The following is a 16,195-nucleotide window of genomic DNA, read 5'->3' as shown; positions in this document are numbered from 1 at the left end:
GTGTGTTTGTGTGGACCAATAAAGCAGCAGAAGGCGTCTTGGCGAACCAGAGAGAAAATATTGCAACCTTGTGACGGCACCAACGATTCAACATATAGACAACTGTTATAGTCTATTTCTAGCCGTTTCTTTGCTCTTGGGGGGGTTCGTGAGAGGAAGCGAGAGCGAGTTTTCCAAGAAGTGCAGCAGCAGCACATTACATCAACACACCGCAAAACCCATCATGCCAAACATGGACACAAGAGAAGAATAGTCGTGTTTACACGTTGTCACTGTCGCCACATTGTCATACAGTGCAACGGCAGAGCCGCCTAAAGGGCGCATGCATCACACAGAACCGAGGAAATATAGCGGCGGCTCCCTCACTCCCCCCTCATAACTTACAGATTCCTCCCTAACATCGTGTCCCTCTGGCTAAGAAAGTTGGATGTAGGTCAGGTTACAACAACGCAGCAGAACTTTATTTGCAATACAGCCCAACCTCTAAAATGGAACCCTATTCGTTCCACGGTGCTGGTTGACTTCTAAGTTATTCTCATTTTAAAACAGGAAAACAACTATTTTCTACGCTGCTTGTCCTCACTGGGGTTGCGGGTATTTTTGGGGCCTGTCATAGCTGACTTTGGGCGATAGGATAGATAAACCCTAGACTGGTCGACAGCTGCAAGACACAAACAGACAAATATGCCTCAAGCTCACCCGCAATTTTTTTATTTTTTTGTCATTGCATTTTAGTTCATGTTTCTCCCCCCCCCCCAAAAAAAAACTATTCCTCAGTTTAAAAGCTGCTTGTAAAAGGATGAAATATTTAAATGAAGAAACGAGTGACGTCACTGTAGCGGTTATGAAAAATGAAAATGTTAAGGCACTAAAAATGGGCTTTGTGGTTTAAAAAGCAATGTTATATTCCAAACACATGTACCTCTGCTATTCAGAGGATAAATATTTCAAAGAAAAAGCCTGGTTTCCCTTCTCCACAATCATTTTACTGATTAGGAACCCGCACAGACAAAAAACACACACACTCGGGCTTCCCAAAGGCTAAATTCTAACCAGTTCTCTCTCTAGCTACAAGGCCTCGACATCCTGCCAGCACCAATTGGCTTCACGCTGACCAGTCCACTCTATTTCCACCCCCACTCAACACAACACAAACACACAATCGAAACGTACTACCTTGTCCAACCTTCACACATTGAATAACATTGAATTATTCAGCCTTTTGTAGCAGATCAGTGTCCGCGAGGTCGGCCGGCCTCACTCGCCTTCATTTGCTCCTCCCACCTCCCATTACGGGGCGAGTATGGACCAGGTGTGAGAAGCAAAATAAAAAAAATTTGTACATGTCACGTATTTTCTGTGCAAATAAAAAAACATTTTTTTCCCCGTCATTATTGCTTGTTTAAAGTTATTCTGCACTTTTATTAATAAAAAAAAAAAGTTTACAAGGCTGGGGGGCCGAGTCGCTACAGATAGGGCAATGCCTAGCGTACTCCACTACTAAAGCGTACATTTTAAGCAAAAAAGAAATATATTCCTTAAATGTTTTAATTATATAAAGTATTTAAACTATACATGTATTTCTACTATGCAGTGTATTATCAGGAAAAGCTAAAAAAAAAAAACTACTTTAAAAAAAACATTTTTAGGCTCAGAACACATTATTTCATTTTCCATTCATTGTAATGGGAAAACCCGCTTTGGTTTTCAAATGTTTCGGTTTTCAACCGGCCGTTTGCAACAGATGGTGTTCGAGACCCGAGGCACAATTGAATTGTACATATATCTACATTAAGGGGGGAAAAAACAGCACAAGTAAGAAAAAAAAACAGCATCAATGAATTCAATTTACAAACACCTTCTCTGAACAGTAATATGGAAATGGCTAACTTTCAATATGAGGAAATTTGCTGAATAATTTATAGTCAAAATCGATTTTTTGTTTTTACTGATGTAGCTGTATCTTTTTACTTTTACTGAGAAAACAAATTAATTCAGCACTTTATTTCTGTGGTATTTTTGTATCTATCTTGTACCTGAAGAGTGTCTACTCTGACTATTACGCACATAGTACCACCAAAATGTGCACACACGAGCAAGAAAAACAAGAATGGGGAACGGCTGAAATTGAGAAGGCAACTGAGAGGAAGGGGATCTGCTTCAAGTGTTGACATTGCAGGAGTCCACGGGTGTGACTGTGAATGCGTCTCGGAACATAATCCCCTCGCTGCCCTCATTGGGATTTTAATGTGGCTGTTATTTCCTAGTTCCATAAACCTGCCTCCCACATCACTGCATCCCTCTCACACTTGCACCCTCACACCCCAGGTCAAGTACAGACCGGGTGATACTAAATATAAAGAGCAAAACCGTTAACCACGATGCTCACGGCAATGAGGCACGGGCGTGCCGCAGCGAGATTACGTCGGTGTTTGATTGCCAGGATTTGCGGGAGGGGCGGCGAGGGAAAGTAGGGGACCTGCGGGTGAGATAAGCCTCATTTTTGACAAGCGCTCCACCTTGTGATGTCAAAATGTAAATATGGTGATCTAATAACATTGCCGCGTAGTGTAATCCAATAAACGAGTCGAACTGGTGTCTCAGGACCGGGAAAACTCAAGGCCAGAGGTTGTTGCAATGGTACCTAAAACAGTTGCTGTTTGGACAGAATCCTCACATCTGTAAAACCACGATATGAAATAAAACAAAAATAAACCCCCAAAAAAAACAAAAATATCTTGCTTGAAGTACCAAACGCCGCATCATTTATGTAGGGATTATCATTTATAACGCTAACATATACTGTTGCCCACCAACGGCAACATAATACCACCCCAAAATCATTTTCAATTGCTAATTTAATACACAAAAATAATCTTATTGCAATGTTACTGATTAAAAGGACATGTCGCCAGTTCTAGCTGTCCATATTGGACCAGAGAAAACCTTTAGCACCTCACAAAAACAAATGACAGTGATGTCATCCTCACAAACTCATTTTCAAGGGTCTTTGAACCATGACTTGAGTGCCTTAAGTGAAATAAATAAAACACTGATCTGACTCAAAAGTTCAAAAAAGGGGGAAATGAATCATTATGCACTTACCTTTGAGGCTATCAAGTTTCTATCTGCACCAAAGTATTATAGATACTAATTATTATTATTATTATTTTTAAATAGGCTTACTCAAAAGTGCCTCACATTTTCCCCTCATCATGGTCTAAAAAATTCACACTTTCAATCTTGAGTCGAAACAACACCACATGGCTCCAACGGAGCGAGGAACAGGCAGAGTTTGATGACACTTCCAGTGTTTAAAGGTAATAGATTTGTTTTGATTCATGATATGTAAAAATAACAGATGGTATGAGGAGAGACCAATGGTATGAGTACCGTAATTCCTGGCCTACAAGCTGCCACTTTTTTCACACCCTTTCAATCCTGCGGTTTATGCGGTGATGCGACTTATTTGTGCATTTTTTATAATGGCCGCAAGGGGACACTTGCGCGGAATAGATAAAAAAATGAGACCAGTGGAATATATGAGCCGAGGAAGTGACTTTTACCGGCTCTGTTAGTGCTGTGCTAGCGTGTTGTTGCTGTTACTAGTGTGTCTCAGTGATATTTACCGGTAAGTTTCATTTTAACCTGCCCTGTTAGTGTTAGTGCTAGCGCGGCGCTAGCATTAGCACTAGCATTAGCGCTGCGCTAGCGTTGAACTCTTTCTGTGTATGGTCTCTCTTTGTAAATATCTCGTGTTTCAATGTGGGCACTTGCGGCTTTTCCACGGCTGCGGCATATGTATGTACCACATAGTATTTCCTTTACAAATGTACTCGGTGAGGCTTGTAACCAGGTGCGCTCTGTGGGCCGGGAATTGCGGTACGTGAAAGATATGAAATTGACCATTTTTTGGACATTTTGGGCTTTCTGCCTGACAGCAATGAGATAAGCCCAAATAATTGCAGACAAACTGTTTAATGAGCTCTTTTCAATTTAGTAAGATTCACGACAGGGAATCAGTTTCAGGGATTCTTTTATATACCGTAGAGGTAGTTCTACTCATACCACACTTTGCTCTATGCAACTTTTCTAATCCCTACTAAAGATGAGTCAACTTCTGATCGCAAAAATTTTCTTGTTGACAGTTACTTGCAATGGTGTCCGAAAATAACTTTTTAATGTGCCAGATGCCGCTTGACCAATATGTTACACTGTGCTGTCCTCACGACATGTTACTATGTGAAGCTAGACAGCCAGCGAACTTATAAAGAAAACGTACACAAAGCGTTCTTTTCTAGCTTTTGTGGTAAATGAATCAATAAATGTAACTGAAAGACAGAAAAATATACAGTACATTGTGCAAAGTACAGGTAGCTATCTTATTTATGCTAAACACAACAGTAGCTGTAACAAGGATCACTCGTTTACATCAGCTTTCAAATAAAATATAATTGTGACCTCAACCAATGTCTGTGAACATACAACACTTACAAAGACGAAAGTTTCCCAAAGTTCAAACATTTAGAACACATTCAGCGTAGTTATGAGTTGTTCTCAGACTTAATGTTCCCCATGCTCATATTTTCACCAGAGCTGCGTCAAAGATCCTCTATTAGCGTACAGAGCACTCGCATAGAAAAGGAATGATCCTCACAAGTCAAGAGGTGTCACTCTGACGCTTTCTCTTTTAAAACATTTTGACATATCGCATCATGAAATAAACATTTTAAACTTTCTAACAAACATATTTAGCTTATTAAATATACAAATATTTTAACTAAAGACATTGCACCAATGATAAAGACATCTGATGACTTGTAACTGTCCATACATCCATTTCCTTTTGCCGCTTATCCTCACCAGGGTCGTGGGGGGTGCTGGAGCATATCCCAGATGTCAAGGGGGAGGAGGCGGGGTACACCCTGAACTGGTTGCCAGCCAATCGCAGGGCACATAGAGACAAACAGCCACACTGACAATCACACCTAGGGGCAATTTAGAGTGTCCAATTAATGTTGCATGTTTTTTGGGATGTGTGAGGAAACCCGAGTGCCCGGAGAAAACCCACGCAGGCACGGGGAGAATATTCAAACTCCACACAGGCAGGGCCAGGATTGAACCCCTCAGAACTGTGAGGCCAACGCTTTACCAGCTGAGCCACCGTGCCGCCGACTTGTAACTGTCTCATCATAAATTATTTAACGCATCACAAGCGATGGAAGGTGTGACTCACAACCGGCAGCCACGTGCATGTTTCTGTTTTATTTTTATTTTTTGTTAACCGCTGCCAGTTATCGACAATTGGCACACACCCGGCTGGACGACAGCGCCTGCCACTTTTGGCGGCCAAACGGTGCGTCTCGCATCCCTGAGGTTCCGCACGACATCGCCGCTACATTCCAGTCCACTGCTCCCGTCGGCGGCCAATCCGCGACGAGATTAAAGTAAGATAAATAAGAACTCCCAGCAGGGTCCAAGCATGGATTCGGAGTACTCGCTCGCCTGTCAGCAAAGCACGGTTGGCCTCGCCGTGTTTTGAACCGAGCCATCAAACCATCTGTCCCTCCTGTTTTCCATATGGAGTCTACCGAGCAGGTATACAGCAAATACACCATCCGACAACGAGTCTGAGTGCGAGACGTGACCACCGGCGTTGTTAGCTCATACTAGCGCGGCTCTACGTGACACGCAGGAGGCGAGCCATTTTTTTACCAAAAGCCCGCTACACGTGATCACATAATGCATGTTTCTTTCGACAGTCTGAAAGCAGCACGAGGCTCATTATGAAATGGTATTTTTGCACTCTGTTTAAAATAGCTGTTAACACTCGAATGCACGAGGCATGTGGGACAGCAGCCACTGTGTTAGTCATGCTGCATTCTGTTTGTTCTGGAAAACAGCTCTCAGGAAAACCGCAAACCATAACCGTTACACATAGCCATGATAAATCCGGATATTTAGGTCAACAAGGCCTTATTAATATATAGACTACCTGTAATATTAATCCAGAAATGTCTCTCTTTTTATTATTACTCATTTTCAGGTTTAAAGCCTATTCAATTTATATATATATATATATATATATGTGTGTGTGTGTGTGTATTTTTTTTAAGCCTCCACTTGAGTATCCTTCAAAACTACACATTTGCCATTGTTTATGTATATTATTTTAATAAGAAGAAAACACACAAATGCATCAGTTTATTGGGCTTTCATTTGTGCGCTCTGCATGCTCATAAACTTTGCCAATCGGAATGATGTTTTTGATTACTTTCCCCTTTTAGAGACTGCATAGAGCAGTGCTTTGGAAACTTTTTACGCACGTTAAAAATAAATTCTTGATTCTCAAGTACAACAATTATGACCAACATTAATATACAGTAGTGTAGCGGGCCCACGTGTTCAACAGCAAACAATGCTGAAATGTTGATTTCATATTATTGTAAACCACTAACGCGATGCAGAGTTTCAACATTAAAATTGTGCTTCAATTCGGGAAAATGCAAAAACTGACTGTCTTTTTCATGTTTCACGTAAAATGATTCGACAGGAAAGTTAAATAAAAATTGCAAAATTGCATCAATGAAAACAGCTCTTAAAGACAAAATGCAAAAATATATTTCTATTAAATGTTACATACAACTGAGTTGCCATTAATGAATGTTCTGCAATGGATTTAAATTAAAAAAAAAAAAAAAAAAAAAAAGGTTCATGCCATTGTAACATTTTGCGTAGCTCGTACCAAACATTGACAACTACTGGGATAGAGCAGGCAGCACGGTGGGGGAACTAGAAAGCGTTGGCCTCACAGTTCTGTGGACCCGGGTCCAATCCCAGCCTGCGTGGGTTTCCTCCGGGCACTCCGCTTTCCTCCCACATCCCAAAAACATGCAACATTAATTGGACACTCTAAATTGCCCCGAGGTGTGATTGTTATTGTGGCTGTTTGTCTCGATGTGTCCTACGATTGGCTGGCAACCAGTTCGGGGTGTAGCCTAGCTGCCTCCTGCCCGTCGACAGCTGGGATAGGCTCCAGCACTCCCCGAGACCCTCATGAAGATAAGCGGCGAAGAAAATGGATGAATGGATGGATGGATAAAAGCACCATTTTGTGGTGGTTTTTGTAAATCTTACACTTGTTTACAAAAAGACCAGGAGAAGCGGTACAACATGGATGGATGGATGGATGGATGGATGGATGGATGGATGATGGATGGATGGATGGATGGATGGATGGATGGATGGATGGATGGATTAAGGCACCTTTTTGTGGTGGTTTTTCTAAATCTTACACTTGGTTACAAAAAGACCCAGAGAAGTGGTAGAAAATGTTTGGATGGATGGATGGATGGATAAAAGCACAATTTTGTGGTGTGTTTTGTAAATCTTACACTTGGTTAGAAAAAGACCTGGAGAAGCGGTAGAAAATGGATGGATGGATGGATGGATGGATGGATGGATGGATGGATGGATGCCATAGAGCAAACAGAGAATGCAGTATTCAAGGTCTTCCGTTTAACACGAGAAGAGGGCATACACACAAAGCCTTGGGCAATGAGCCACATGCTGCTTCACCTACTCTAAAGACCTCGAAATTAGACCTTGTGTTTATACAAGTGAACCACTGAAAACCCAGATGGCCTCACGTCTCCTCGGACCTCTGGACCTCGCGCGCAAATGAAGCCGAAGGGGACATAACGCCACCCTCGTACTTGAGGCCAACAGCCATCAACGTCTGCTTGTTCTATTTCTATGACGCGCACTAGCTCAGCAAGAGCTGGTGAATTGGGGGGGGGGGGGTGAGTCAGGGGAGAGACCGAGGTTGAGGGGAAGTCAGCGCGCGAGGTGATGAAGCTGGATTGAAAGGGTACAAGAAAACGGTTTTATTACTCACTCAAGTGGTTCGCGCGTTCAAACTGCATGAAGGAGCGCTGCGTCCGCCAGAAGTGACGGGTGTGTAAGCAACATGCGACAATATGTTTGAAAACATGCCGACCCAAAAATGTCATCGCGGTGACGTTACGAATAAAATATCACGCCATGAAAAATGTATTAACAGCAGGAGAGTTTGTCAGGGGACTCTCCAGTGCACTACTTACCAAATGCATTACAGAGTGATCAAATTAAATGCAATCATTATTTAAAAGAAGGGGGGAAAGAAAAAAAATCTTAATATTCCAAAAATAACTGGAGTTATAAGCCACCGCGACATCAATTTTTACAGGAACACAAATTAAAACTAATTTATTACAATGGGTGGACTATTTTTCTGCACTATGACAGGAAATTGCTCATATGGTATAAAGTCCATCCATTTTTCAAGCCACTTATCCTCAACCAATTCAATTCAAATTCAATTAATAAATAGGTTAGAATCCAAGAAGAACTGTCACATACTGTAAATATGTAAATATTACAGCAAATATTGAGTTAAGAGAACATATTTTAAACATTTTGTCACAATCTTAATTAAATCAATCAGTCAAATAAAATAAATCTCAGTAAAATCTGAGTTGGTTTTATTGAACAGTTTTTAACAAATCTTGACATAAGCCATAAATAAAAATACATAAATATGATTTGTTGGAAATAGTGCTTTTTTTTTTAAATCAACCAAGTGCTTCAACTCCTAAAAATGTAGTGAAATTTAAATAATTTCACCTTTTTATTGATCGGAGAGTATTTCATATACATTCCAACAAAAAAGTTTTCTTTTTTTTTTTTTTCATTTTTATGTTTGTTCATTAGAGCATACACTGTGCTTCCCATGTAATGGGATATTGAAAGTGATCTTTTTACCACAATTTAGAAAGCAAGTGATCACTCAAACCTTTTAGAAGATCCCAGTCACTAACGAGACATAAATTAAGAATTAGCCCAATAACTGTGCCGGGATTATGCGGAAAAAGGGGTAGAAGGGGGCCCCAAAATGGTCATGACCCTTGCCAATAAAGTTCCCCCCACAACAACATTTGACGATCTTGGTGCCTCACACTCTAGATTCTATTCCTCCACTCTAGAACAGGGGTGTCAAACTCCATTTTGTTACGGGCCACATTGCAAGTACGATTTCCCTCACCACAGAAATCCTGACACACGTGAAATTTATGAACTAGTTTCGGAATCAGAAATTGTAGCGGGTTTTTCAACCATTGTTCATGTTTGGTAAACCAAAAATGGCTTATAATATCTCAACATTATCATTTATGACAATTTGAAATGTTGGGATATATTTTCACAAGAATCACAGATTTTGACACAGATGATTTGCCTTCACGGGCCACCTAAAATCATGTGGCGGGCCAAATCTGGCCCCCGGGCCTTGAGTTTCACACCTGTGCTCAAGGACAACAACATGCAGTGGACACACAGTAATAGAAATTGACTTTTTAAGATGAATAGGCTTTCCCTCCTCCATGTGACAGACACGTTTAAAGATTTTTACACAGATTGACACCAAAACAAAGCTCGCAAGCATGCTCATATGCCAGAGCAGCACACTTGTAATTTGCAATGCGAGTTTTTAGGGCGTTTGCGTCGCCATGAAAAAAAACAAACATTTGAAAAAAATAATTCAGATTCAAACTCAGCGGAGGTGATTTTTTTTTTTTAATTATCTTTTGTCGGGGTACATTTAACACAGCGTGGGGCCGCCTTTTGTCTGAAAACAATGGCCGAATGTGAGAAATATTGATAGGGCCTAAGTATAAAGCACCCTATGTAATATCAATGTGGTGAGCAAGACAATAAAATTGAGCCTTCAGAGGGCGAAGCCACTGATTGAATTGCTTTCCCGTGTTTTTCCATCATCCCACATATTTTTTTACGAGGAGCGAGACGCCACGTAGACTGCAGCACTTACCCCTGGCAGTGTTTTCTGTTCGTGGAGGGCGTTCTGGGCTTTGATGGCAGACTCTCGGGCGCAGTAGGTGAGGAACGCACAACCTGTAAAAAAAAAAAAAAAATAAATAAAAATAGGCACACAACATTAGGAATAAAAGCCGACACCCAACAAGGGTTCACACAAGAGCTCTCAGTAAAGACACCGAGGCCATAAGGTTTGTGAAAAATAGTGGGAGTAATGCCTGAATGTCCCTAAAGTTGCACAATTCGGAATTCAACTAAAGCATGGCCTCTAAATTCGAGCAAAACTTCTCCTTTGTGAAAATTGTTAGCTTAATAGCATAATTGATGACGTGATTTTTCACTTACAGATGCAGTCGTAATGTGCAGGTGCGAAATTGTTTTCTAATTAATTTCAGTCATTCACTCATCAAGGCAGCTTTTGCTTGTTGACAAAAATAATAAAAAGTTCCACTATTAGGTGAATGAAATTTTTTAATTTGCATATATGAATCCTGCTCATATGAATCACAGAGGTGGGTGCAGTAAGTGCGAATTTGTCAGTCCCATCAAGTTGTACATGGGAGGTTGAGGGTGGGGGGGGAGAAGCTTATTGTCTCAATGAAAAAGGTATTTTTTTCCTTGGGCAACCTAATGTTAATGTTTTTTTAATCAACTCAAATAATTGAGATGATTCATCCAACCATGATCCAAGACGCTTATCCTCACAAAGGTCACAGGAATGCTGGAGCCTATCCCAGCTAGCTTCAGGTGTAAGGCGGACTACATACTGAAATCGTTGCCAATCAGTCGGAGGGGAGATTTCGGCACCATCGCTCAGTGGGAATAGATCCCACGCTGCCCGCACCATAAGCAGGTGTGTTCCACTACACCATCAGTGAAATAAGGAAATAAGATTTGCTTGATAAGAAATTCTATTTTTAAATGTTATTCTCTGGACAAAGGGAACATTAAAGTAGTAAAACAGACATTAACAAGTTACTTCAACTGTCAGTAATCTCCATTAAAAATTGGAGAAGAATAGAGTGAATACTAACATTTTTTTTCCATGTCTCTCGTCAACAAAAGTCTTGACTTATACTGTTTAACCGGCATCATAATTTAACAATTTATAACAAGTGAATTCCTCCCACATCCCAAAAACTTGCAACATTAATTGGACACTCCAAATTGCCCCCAAGTGTGATCGTGAGTGCGGCACTTTGTCTCTATGTGCCCTGCGATTGGTTGGCAACCAGTTCAGGGTGTCCCCCGCCTCCTGCCCGTTGACAGCTGGGATAGCCTCCAGCACTCCCCGCGACCCTAGTGAGGATAAGTGGGAAAGAAAATGGATGGATGAATGAGAAAGGAGGGAGCAGCTGATGATGGCATACAGCTTGGACCCTTTGACACAGTTTTGTTGAAATATGTTGCATTACACTATGGGTAAGAAATACATACATGTGTTAGCTAAAGATTATTCTGGTAGAATCTGGAATTATTTGTGTCTCCAGTTAATAAATGACCAGAACAGACTCCAATATGTGATCAGATAGTCATGTCTTTGGACGTCCTGTTCAAAGTAAACAACTGTATGTTTATGTTCGCCAGGTGTTCAGAAGATTCATTTTTGTACCTTTTGTGCAACATCTACTCTTTCTGTATGTATAAAAGACTAAAAGACTACTCTTGCTATTTCCCAGTGTTAAGTAGAGTAATATAGAAATGTTCAAGACAGGAATGGACTCAGAAGGAACACGACAGAAAACAAAATCAATCAAATCAACAATCAAAAAAAGAGAGCATATTGAGCACACGGCAAGATAGGCAATGTAAAAAAAAATGTGTGTGTGTGTGTATCCACTAATGGCCGCCGCGCTCGGGTGCAGGGCGTGCACATCCACACTACATCTGTCAGAAGAGAGACGAGGGATGAAGAGAAAGCAGATGGAGTATTGAGGCAATCATTTTCCCCCCCGACTGTCTGAATAAATAGATCTGCTTGTGTTCTATTAATGGGGTTCACACGGGTTACGCTGCATCATATTTCCTGACGCTCCAGCGGCGATTTAGTGCATTTTAGATCTCATTTCAACATCCAAATCTATTCAAAGCGGCCCAGTGATTTATTGTTGAGTCGTGTTGTTGCGCAGATAATATTGTAACTGCATATTCCATCTCAGACTTGGACGGAATAGACTAGACAGCTCGTGTGTCACCTCGGTGGCCCTGTCAACTTTGACCCCTGTGACCTGATCCAGGTTGTCACGCATTGATCCATTAAGAGACAGGAAACCACATCACAGCTTTAAATCTAATGAGATGCAATACAAGGACCGCTGTGAACTTTCTATCCCTAGAAATATAATAATGGATAAATTTGGTTGACACTAACATAGAAGTATTTAAGGAGCACTTTAAAGCCCACAGATCCAAAGTTGGGATCTAAAGATAAAAATGCTTTCTGTTTAGTTGTTAAAACAAATACAGTCATTATCACTTGGCAGTAGAATGGAGGAAAAGTGTTCTAGTCCCAATTTTTAAGAACAAAAGCGACGTTCATAACTGTGGAAACTACAGACGAAGAAAGATGATAAGCCACACAATGAAGTTATGGGAAAGAGTAGTGGAGGCTAGACTCAGGACAGTGTCTGCGAGTAACAGTATGGTTTCATGCCTAGAAAGAGTACCACGGATGGATTATTTGCCTTGAGGATGCTCGTAGAAATGTACAGAGAAGGTCAGAAGGAGATTCATTGTGTCTTTGTAGACCTAGAGAAAGCCTAAGACAGAGTACGAAGAGAGGAACTGTGGTACTGCATGCGCAAGTCTGGTGTGGCAGAAAAATATGCTAGAATAGTACAGGACATGTATGAGGGCAGCAGAACGGCGGTGAGATGTGCCGTAGGTGTGTCAGAAGAATTTAAGGTGGAGGTGGGACTGCATCAGAGTTCCGCATTGAGCCCCTTCCTGTTTGCGGTAGGAATGGATAGGCTGACAGATGAGGTTAGACTGGAATCCCCTTGGACCGTGATGTTTGCAAATGATATTGTGATCTGCAGTGAAAGCAGGGAGCAGGCGGAGGAACAATTAGAATGGTGGAGGTACGCACTAGAAAGGAGAGGAATGAAGAGTAGCTGAAGTAAAACAGAATATATGTGCGTGAATGAGAGGGGCAGTGGGGGAAGAGCGAGGCTACAGGGAGAAGCGATAGCAAGGGTGGACGACTTCAAATACTTGGGGTCAACAATACAGAGCAATGGTGAGGGTGGTAAGGAAGTGAAGAAACGGCTCCAAGCGGGGCAGAACAGTTGGCGGAAGGTGTCTGGTGTTCTATGTGTCAGAAGAGTCTCTGCTAGGATGAAGGGCAAAGTTTACAAAACAGTGGTGAGGCCGGCCAAGATGTACGGATTAGAGACGGTGGCACTGAAGAGACAACAGGAAGCAGAACTGGAACTAGCAGAAATGAAAATTTTGAGGTTCTCGCTTGGAGTGAGCAGGTTGGATAGGATTAGAAATGAGCTCATTAGAGGCAAAAGAACAAGAAGAAGACCAAAGAAAAGGTTGATGGATGTTGTGAGGGAGGACATGAGGACAGTGAGTGTTAGAGAGGAAGATGCACGAGATAAGCTTAGATGGAAAAAGATGACACGCCGTGGCGACCCCTAACGGGACAAGCCAAAGAAAAAGAAGATCACTTGGCAGTGCTACTCAATACGATTAATATGATCTGTGCCAGCCTTGCACTGATCTGGTAGTTTCTTACACCAGAAACTTACAGTAAATGTAATGTAATGTAAATGAAATTTTACTTTTGGCAAGAGAATGGGGGTGTGCACGCAATAAATGCACGCGCCATTGCTAATAAGTGACTGACACCTCCTAAATTACAACTTCTGTCTCTGATTGGTTGATTTTCCTTGGGCTCATATTTTTTTGTGAAATCAGATTCACAAGTCAAAACGACTTCAGGGCTGCGGCCCCCTCCCCCGATTATTTGTGGGTCAGAACCTTAGAGGCGGCTGCTTATAAAAGAGGGCCTCCATCGTGCCATTGCAACCCTAATGTAATGATTTCCAATGGCTCGATAAGAATTTGCGGGCCACGGGTGAAAGTGCTTTAACGACTCCATAATTGAGAACCCAAACAGGCGTAAATTGCCAGCGCTGCGCTGCATACCAATTGTGCGAAAGGGGAAAATGATGAAATAGTTTGAAACCCCTCCTCCCTGAAAAAGAAGAAAAAAGCCACGGCAACGGCAGCCTGCTGACAAAGCAATGGGGGAGGCCTTCCTATTGTGAGGAGATGATCCTGTGCATCATCTGATAGCAACCTTTAAGCAGCCTTATCTGCCACATTGATTTCACCTCCAAAGAGAAAGAAATACCTCCTCTGCTTTCTCTCTGCGGCTGCCAAATCTATCTTGTTCTCTTCTTTTTCCGAGCCGTCCTGGCTCCCATTTCCTAATGATATATTTTCGAGTGCGCGCCGTGCGTGCACTGGGAAATAGGGCCTGGTCTCTTCATCTCCACTGTGTTGAATTGCCATGTAATTAAAAAGTGAATAAGCGAATGAGGCGGAAGGGAGCAGCTGAGGATGGCGCACAGGCTTGGCGTCACCTCGCTCTTCGTGCGGGATATTCCGTAAATTCCATATCCTCGCCCTTCAATATTTGAGGAAAGGCACAAGAATAGAGTTTGTCATCAATTTGAGGTCGCGTGTCTTTTCATCCCCTCTGCGCACCGAACAACGCAGGCAGAACAAGACTGGACAATCGCAGACAAATTGCAGTCTGCGACTCGAACCCGCACAACGGCCGACTGACCCTTGCACTAACTCGCTACAAGTGAAAAATTGCTCGCCCCGGTGTTCTTATCACGAAACAAGAGAGCTACATGGAACAAGATTTAATTTAATGACTGTAATTGTAATCCATTAGAATTCTTGGAAAAAAAATGCGCAATTAAAATCCAGTTGCTGACGACAAAAGCTCACTTTCTACTCCTAAAGCACACTTGTGATTGGTTCTCAAGCATTACATATTTTTCCAATTATATAAAAGCACCAGCGGCACGGGTGGATCAGTTGGTAAAAGCGTTGGCCTCACAGTTCTGAAGACTGGGGTTCAAATCCCGGCCCCTTCTCTGTGGAGTTTGCGTGTTCTCCCCGTGCCTGCTTGGGTTATCTCCGGGCACTCCCGTTTCCTCCCACATTCCAAAAACATGCAACATTAATTGGACACTCTAAATTGCCCCTAGGTGTGATTGTGAGCTGTTTGTCTCCATGTGCCCTGCGATTGGGTAGCGACCAGTCCAGGGCGTATCCTGCCTCCTGCCTGTTGACAACTGGGCTAGGATCCAGCACTCCCCGCGACCCTCGTGAGGATAAGCAGCAAAGAAAATGGCTGGATGGATGGATAAAAGCACCATTTTGTGGTGGTTTGGAATAATCTCACGCTTGGTTGCAAAAAGAAACTGTGACATTTGAAAACGCTCATCATTGTAATTTTGACCTTTTTTATGGAATGTTTACGTATCTGGTTTGTCAAATTAATTTTAGACTGGTTTACACGAAGCCTTGTATTTGGATCAGAATCTATTTCAAAGCCCAAAACAAACGAAAACGTGGCATGCAAACAGTTCAGTTGGAATAGCTGTGGAGGTCCAAAGTGCATTTGTCACTTAGATCATTTCTGGGAATTGCAAGGCGAAATAAACCGAGTGACGAAAATTCCGTCACCCCACAGTTGAGCTACAACAGTGGATGTGAATTTGCGAACAACTCTCCTCTTCTACTTTTACTGCTATTTTCATTGAATGTGCATGAAAAATTGATTATTCTGAACCTTCCACTTTTGGCAACTAGTGGTTAACGTCAACCGCAGAGGATCAATATGAAGGCGGGGACACCAATTAGACACACTTGAGTTCTTTGAACTGATTTCACTCAGTCCTTTGACCGTTTCCTTCTCCATTTACTTCGCCCCTCCTGACAACCAAGTAATGAAAAAAGTGCGAACTGGCTCGCTCACACCATTTCCTGGCTGGGGAAAGTGTAAAGGCAGGAGAAAAAGTTACCCTCACACATCATTTTTGAACGCTATCAGTGGTGCTAGATTACTTGCTTACTTCATTTACTCCCACCCTGACATTCTTCATGTGGGGGTTTGGAGGGTGCCCTGGGGAGGATAGAGGCCAGAGGGATATGAGCGGGGAGGGGCGGGGTGAAACCGAAACAGACAACATCAGCACAGATACAACATGATTATGATCTGAATCATTGGTTGCAGGGGGGGCACTGAGGCACAAATTGACCATGAGGGGTGGAATCAGTGGGGTCTCTGAGAAGC

General features: G+C 42.2%; 1 protein-coding gene across 1 annotated transcript in view; it reads right to left on the bottom strand.

The window, feature by feature from the left end:
- Window positions 1–16,195, bottom strand: part of celf5a (cugbp, Elav-like family member 5a) — a 339,264-nt gene that overhangs the window by 304,285 nt on the left and 18,784 nt on the right. The window contains exon 2 of the mRNA XM_061824403.1: window positions 9,866–9,948. Coding sequence (XP_061680387.1) covers window positions 9,866–9,948 — 83 coding nt within the window. The remainder of the gene's footprint in view (window positions 1–9,865; window positions 9,949–16,195) is intronic.

This window comes from Syngnathoides biaculeatus, chromosome 7 (assembly GCF_019802595.1).
Source record: "Syngnathoides biaculeatus isolate LvHL_M chromosome 7, ASM1980259v1, whole genome shotgun sequence".
Classification (NCBI taxonomy): domain Eukaryota; kingdom Metazoa; phylum Chordata; class Actinopteri; order Syngnathiformes; family Syngnathidae; genus Syngnathoides; species Syngnathoides biaculeatus.
This window is presented reverse-complemented; position numbering and strand designations above follow the sequence as displayed.